Here is a 7,905-nt window from a genome sequence, read left to right as displayed (position 1 = left end):
GCTATTTTGCTACTAAGTTCTAATAGGCCGATCTCACTTAAAATTGGTCTAGGAATGATCAGCTCATGGTCCTGACAAAGTTAAGTTAACATTATACTATTTTTTACTCAAATTGGTACATATTTCAACAACAAAAATAAATACTGTAGACTCAGGTGACCGTTTAGGCCCATGGGCCTCTTGTTTTGCATTGCGGCATCAGAGATTTCCAAATTCGTGACGACACGTCATTGTTGAGCCATTGTGACGTCACCTCACGTGAAATGGGGTGTGAGATAGAAATTTCCTACATCCTTTTCTTATCCAGGACAGCTCTATCTTACACACCGGGAAATGAGACAGAAAACTCCATCTCACACAGGGTAGGGAAAGACAGCTGACACAAGCTATGACGTCATAACAATGTATTGTGGACGTGACGTCATTGTATTGTTTCCATGATGTCTTACAATTGTTGTGAATGGGGAATTCTCCGTCTTAACCCTAGGGTTTTGGGTTTTATTCCAACTTAAATTTATTTATTTGTAAGTATGCGAGAAAATTAATGTGTAAGAGTTTGGCTGGCCAGCACTCGGCAAGCCTCGTGTTGACCAGCCAAACTCTTACACTCGGGTTGAGATATCCCTGTCCACGGAACAGACCCATGTAAGATTCTATTAATCCACACAATACGGACTGACAGAATGGCTCCTCTCAGTCAGTTATGTCGTTTTAAATAAAATATTGTGGTTTGAATGTTTCTGTTTACAAAGAAATTTTGTTACAATGAATTGAGTATTATAATGATAATCTACCAGTTGTCGTGACTCAAAAGATGTATGAAGTATGTGTAAGGCATCGGACCTTGAAAGTTAATAGTTGACATCAGAATGTCTCAATAATAAAGGTTTCTGGATTATTAGAGGTTTGATTTAAACAGGTTGATCATGTACATGTAAATACTTTGGTGTGGTGAGTAGCTAAGCTTAAATTTTATGTCCCATATGTTGACCCCAAACAACTGATACTTATGATCCAGAGTTCATGTTAGTTGAAAGTGATTGGTAGGTAACGCCTATATGTATTCATGTAGCTCATGTGTGTGGACTTTTGTCGCCTGCTGATATACAAATGTTGTGCTGTTGCTTAGCACATTGATTTGTATTAACAGACAGAGTCATAGCATGGGAAATAGTCTCTAGACAATAATCTCTATGTCATCATTATTCGTACATAATCTCCAAACAAAAGCTGTTTTGAATGATATTGACAGCTTATGACACATCACTGGAGTGGTTTAGTGTATCCCTGTGTATGATTGAAATAGACACAAACAGGTCAGGTTTACGGACTAGATTGGTATGTAATGAGATCAATTTTCAAGTCATGTTGGCAAAGGTTCTGTCAGTAGGAAAGTTTACTCTTATTATGTCTAAACAATAAATGAATCAATTTGATCATGTTGATGAGTATATTTGTATCACATTTGTGAAATATCTTATGTAAGGTGTGATTAGAGAGTCGATCAGATGATGTTGTATTGAATAGCAGCTTTTACACTAAGTAAAACATTTTTTAACTCAATCTTTCCCATCAATATAGTAATGTTGAAATAGGTACCTTTGCTGTAAAGAGTCTGATTTCGAATGTTTTCAAGTCTGATTCAGTCAGTTAAGCGAGTTTCAATCTGGATTAATTTTGGAGATTAAAGCTCAAGAATCATTGACATTTTATTTCACCGGATTAAGCTGTACCTTAATAGTTCAGCTAAACCTTAAATACTTCAGCTCAAGTTAAGTTCAACTGAACGTTAAATATTCAGCTCAAGCTTAATCAAATATTGACAAACTATTAGCCTACCAGGTGTGTCTTGTTTACATTTCAATATTACTATGTATTCGACAATCATTAGCAAGGTATAACAAAAAATTACTGTGCTGAATAAATCCATACCAAATTTTAACTTGTGGTTAATTGGGGAAAAAACTGGTTTTGAATAACCAAAACATTTTTACCATATGTCATGGTGCGGCGTCCATCCGTCTGTCATCCATCAACTTTTCCTTTAAACCACTTCTAATGAAGAACGAACAGGCCTAGAGTCATGATATTTGACTGAAAGCTTTGTTGATAGGAGCCTGACAAAGTTTGAAAACGAAAATGACCTTGACCTACTTTCAAGGTCACAGGGGTCAAATATGTCAAAAACTTCAAACGACTTCTTCTGAAGAACTAAAAGGTATAGAATCTCCATATTTGGTCGATGGATTCCTGGGATAGAGCTCAACAAAGTTTGATAATTAAAATGACTTTGACCTACTTTCAAGGTCACAGGGGTCAATTGTGTCAAACACTTTACGACTTCTTCTGAAGAACTGAAAGGTGTAGAATCTTTATATTTGGCTGGTGACTTCCTGGGATAGAGCCCAACAAAGTTTGAGAATGAAAATTAGTTTGACCTACTTTCAAGGTCGTAGCAGTCAAATATGTCAAATGCTTCAAACCACTTCTTCTGAAGAACTGAAAGGTGTAGAATCTTTATATTTGGCTGGTGGCTTCCTGGGATAGAGCCCGATAAAGTTTGAAAACGAAAATGACCTTGACCTACTTTCAAGGTCACAGGAGTCAGTTATGTCTAATGCTTAAAACGACTTCTTCTGAAGAACTAAAAGTTATAGAACCTAAATAGGTGGCTTGTAGCTTTCTGGGAAAGAGCTCAACAAAGTTTGAGAATGAAAATGATCCTGACCTACTGTTAAGGTCACAGGAGTCAGATATGTCTAACACTTAGAACAACTTCTTCTGAAGAACTGGAAGGTATAGAACCTTAATATTTGGCTGGTTATTTCCTGGGAAAGAGCTAAACAAAGTTTGTGAATGCAAATGACCTTGACTTACTTTCAAGGTCACAGTGTTCAAATATGTCAAACAGTTCAAACTACTTCTTCTGAAGAATTAAAATTCATAAAATTATAATATTTGGCTGGTGACTTCCTGGGGTAGAGCTCATCAAATTTTGCGAATGAAAATAACCTCAACAGACTTTAGAGGTCACAGCGGTCAACAACATTTTAAAGGATTTGTTCTCAAGAACTAAAAGGAATGGATTCATAAGATTTGGCTAGTAGCAATTTGGAATAGAGCTAACCAATTTGAGAAGGAAAATGACATTGACCTACTTACAAGGTCACAGGGAAAAACATGTCAAGCAACTTCTGAAGAAGAATCAAAAAGCATAGAATCTTATAATAATATTTTGCTGGTAGTTTCAACAGATGGAGTCAACAAAGTTTGCGAGGGAAATATTTTCATTGCAATATAATATTTAATGAGAAGATTTTGCTATGACTGCTTAAATATTCAGGTGAGCGATACAGGCTCTCTTGGGCCTCTTGTTTTATTTTTTTTGCTCGCGTAAATAACTTTCTCTTTAGGGAAAACATTACTTAACTTGAGGAAAAAATAGTAACTAAAGGAAGAGACTCCCAGCACTCTTTGTTGTACCTCCAATAAAAAGGATTTAAACATAAAAGAAATTCATTTTTTGTTATTTCCTTTGTCAAATAACAGCAAAATATAAAATATATAACTTCATTACAATGATTGGACCCCTGGGCCTTCTGATTATAAAGATGGGAGTCTATCTATTGTGTTATCAGTCACAATATTTGTTATTCTGATACTTTTCTGCAGTATTTGTGGTAATAGTTTCAGATCTTCCTAACTCCTTAAAAGGTCTGCAACCAATAATTGTCTATGTATTTACAGTATGAGTATAAAAGAAAAAGAAAAATTAAACAGGAAAATTACTTTTCAATCACCTTTTTGTAATAGAATCAAATGAGACTATCTACCTCAAGGTACGGTAAGTTATATTTTAACCAATCTTGTTGGCCCAGATATTATTGCACAGGGGTCTTGATAAGGGAGAAAATTGAAGTACCTGAAGAAAATTCTGATGGTTTCTGAGGCAAGAGACTCCATACCTTTTCATGTCCGGTCAGACAATTTACAATATCTTATCCTATGTCGGTGGGTAGGGGGGTGAGTGTGCTATCCATGAACATTATAGATGTCCCTATATACAATATCTTATCCTATCTCGGTGGAGATAGGGGTGAGTGTGCTATCCATGAACATTATAGATGTCCCTATACCATATCTTATCCTATGTCGGTGGGGACAGGGGTGAGTGTGCTATCCATGAACATTATAGATGTCCCTATATAATATCTTATCCTATGTCGGTGGGGAGGGGAGTGAGTGTATTGTCCATGAACATTATAGATGTCCCTATATAATATCTTATCCTATGTCGGTGGGGAGGGGGGTGAGTGTATTGTCCATGAACATTATAGATGTCCCTATATAATATCTTCTCCTATGTCGTTGGGGAGGGGGGTGAGTGTACTGTCCATGAACAGTATAGATGTCCCTATACAATATCTTATCCTATGTCGGTGGGGACAGGGGTGAGTGTGCTATCCATGAACATTAAAGATATCCCTATACAATATCTTATCCTATGTCGGTGGGGAGGGGAGTGAGTGTATTGTCCATGAACATTATAGATGTCCCTATACAATATCTTATCCTATGTCGGTGGGGAGGGGGGTGAGTGTGCTGTCCATGAACATTATAGATGTCCCTATACAATTTCTTATCCAATGTCGGTGGGGAGGGGGGTGAGTGTACTGTCCATGAACATTATAGATGTCCCTATACAATATCTTATCCAATGTCGGTGGGGAGGGGTTGAGTGTACTGTCCATGAACATTATAGATGTCCCTATACAATATCTTATCCTATGTCGGTGGGGAGGGGAGTGAGTGTGCTATCCATGAACATTATAGATGTCCCTATACAATATCTTATCCTATGTCGGTGGAGATAGGGGCGAGTATGCTATCCATGAACATTATAGATGTCCCTATATAATATCTTATCCTATGTCGGGGGGGGGGGGGTTGAGTGTACTGTCCATGAACATTACAGATGTCCCTATACAATATCTTATCCTATGTCGGTGGAGAGAGGGGCGAGTATGCTATCCATGAACATTATAGATGTCCCTATACAATATCATATCCTATGTCGGTGGGGACAGGGGTGAGTGTGCTATCCATGAACATTAAAGATATCCCTATACAATATCTTATCCTATGTCGGTGGGGACAGGGGGGAGTGTGCTGTCCATGAAAATTATAGATGTCCCTTTACAATATCTTATCCTATGTCAGTGGGGAGGGGGGCGAGTGTACTGTCCATGAACATTATAGCTGTCCCTATACAATATCTTATCCTATGTCAGTGGGGAGGGGGTTGAGTGTACTGTCCATGAACATTACAGATGTCCCTATACAATATCTTATCCTTTGTCGGTGGGGAGGGGTTGAGTTTACTGTCCATGAACATTATAGATGTCCCTATGCAATATCTTATCCTATGTCGGTGGAGAGAGGGGCGAGTATGCTATCCATGAACATTATAGATTTCCCTATATAATATCTTATCCTATGTCGGGGGGGGGGGGGGTGAGTGTGCTATCCATGAACATGATAGATGTCCCTATACAATATCTTATCTAATGTCGGTGGTTAGGGGGGTGAGTGTGCTATCCATGAACATGATAGATGTCCCTATACAATATCTTATCCTATGTCAGTGGGCAGGGGGGTGAGTGTTCTATCCATGAACATTATAGATATCCCTATACAATATCTTAATTATCCTATGTCAGTGTGGAGTGGGGTGAGTGTGCTATCTATGAACATTATAGATGTCCCTATACAATATCTTATCCTATGTCGGTGGGGAGGCAGGTGAGTGTGTTATCCATGAACCCTATATACAACTGTACACCTTACCTGTACCACAGGTAAATAACAAAGGTTGTACACAGGTTTACCTCACCTATACCTCAGGTAAAATATATGCGCCTCATACTACATTACATACTGAACTGTGACATACAAATATACCACACTTGATCATCACTACCACACAGGGATTAACATAACATTGATAAATACTAAAACTCTGGCCAGGTACTAGCTATAGAATGTTTCAAACTGTGTATTCTTGGAAATGTTGCTGCAGTTGGGTAACCAAAAAGGTTATAAAAAGGAAGCATATATTTTGTTACTTTTGGCCTCAGATATTTTATATACACAGGTAGAACATTAAATCAGGTAGATAGACATTTACCTATAGCCGAGCCTATTAATAGTTAAACATATGATAGGACATTATGTACAGTATAGCCTGAATCATTGTTTAGGAGTAGACAGTAGTGTTGAGTTCATATACATTGTAGGTTAGTCTTTTAAATAATCATAATGTACATACTGTTTGCGACCTAATAAATGCCCATCCCTCATCAGTAATCTTTTTCTACTTTTCAGGTCTGAAAATCACATACCTTTACAATCATTTATCTTTCTGCATGAAAAAGGTGTCTATTATGGAGTATTTAGAGAATTTGGAAGGTTTTGAAATCATCCTAATTTTCCCAAATGGCTATGCGCGGCCACAGTGTTTATTAGGTTTAACATGGTATATGTGTTTGTTTGTCCTGAATATTGGACTTGAATGAGAGGTACATGTATTTTAAAATACAAAAATAGAAACACAATGGAGTTCATGATCAGTGGAACTTAGATGTCGTTACACATATTGACACTTCATGTTTTAAAGATCACTGGTCGGTTGAAAAGAGTGTGAATTATTTTTAAGCAAGTTATCATGTAGTACCAGTAAGCATTTACTTGTTTGGGGAGGGGAGGGGGGCGGAGGGGAGGTATCATTGAAATTAATAGGTTATATGTATCATAAATATTTTATGATTACAGCTTATCATTTTTATTTTCATGCAATGTTTAATTTGTAAAGTTATTTTGTGAGGACTTGAATTTATGTTTCATTTATTGTGTTAAAGGACTAATTTAAATACTTTGGCACTTTAAATATTGCGCTAAACTATTATTACGCTAATTGAAATACAGTATATATATATCAGTTTCTAATCAATATTTTGTGAGTGCATGCATTAATTTATTGAGTGCACAAAAAAATATGTTTACAGTATAAACTTCATTCAGTTCCGGAGCAATTCTGCTCTAGAAAAATCTGATGAAAATTATCTTTGCAGTGGTATTCTAATCCTAGAAACTTATTTGGGAACTAAAGTCCTAGCCCTTTTTTCGATCTGTTATTTTCTTACTTTCTATACAGCTACTGACTGTTTGAATTTTCATCTTCTACAGAGAAAGTGGCAATAAAGATCCTTGATAAAACAAAACTGGATCAGAAGACTCAGCGACTTTTGTCACGAGAGATCTCAAGCATGGAGAAGCTTCACCATCCAAACATAATCCGTCTTTATGAGGTGCTTGAAACACTAGCCAAACTACACATTGTCATGGAATATGCAGGAGGAGGAGAGCTTTTCACAAAAATCTCCAACGAAGGCAAAATGCCCGAACAAGAAGCCAAACATATATTTGCTCAAGTGATAGCTGGGGTGGAGCACATGGTCAGTATATTTTTCTTCATATATAGATTGCCAAACCAGAATTAGGACAGTAGAAATGACTTTCTGACATTTAACCAAAGGTATTAACTGATTTAAGTCAAAATGGCAATGCTGGAAATTTTGATGATGATCATAGTAGACATGTTAATTAAAACTGGAATACTATTAGGTCTGAATCTTTATACATGATTGTAAAGACATTTCATGTAATTAGTCAGTAAACATGTACTTGAAGAACATACTCAGTTTACATGTACTTGTAGAACAAACTTGGTACACATGTACTGATGGAACATACACGGTAGACATGTACTTGTAGAACGTACTCAGTACACGTGTACTTGTAGAACGTACTCAGTACACGTGTACTTGTAGAACGTACTCAGTACAC

The 7,905-nt window shown here is 36.9% G+C and overlaps 1 protein-coding gene across 1 annotated transcript in view; it reads left to right on the top strand.

The window, feature by feature from the left end:
• Nucleotides 1-7,905, top strand: part of LOC110450596 (serine/threonine-protein kinase NIM1-like) — a 47,150-nt gene that overhangs the window by 30,156 nt on the left and 9,089 nt on the right. The window contains exon 3 of the mRNA XM_021498199.1: nucleotides 7,246-7,514. Coding sequence (XP_021353874.1) covers nucleotides 7,246-7,514 — 269 coding nt within the window. The remainder of the gene's footprint in view (nucleotides 1-7,245; nucleotides 7,515-7,905) is intronic.

Source organism: Mizuhopecten yessoensis, unplaced genomic scaffold, assembly GCF_002113885.1.
Source record: "Mizuhopecten yessoensis strain PY_sf001 unplaced genomic scaffold, ASM211388v2 scaffold5343_2, whole genome shotgun sequence".
Lineage (NCBI taxonomy): Eukaryota > Metazoa > Mollusca > Bivalvia > Pectinida > Pectinidae > Mizuhopecten > Mizuhopecten yessoensis.
This window is presented reverse-complemented; position numbering and strand designations above follow the sequence as displayed.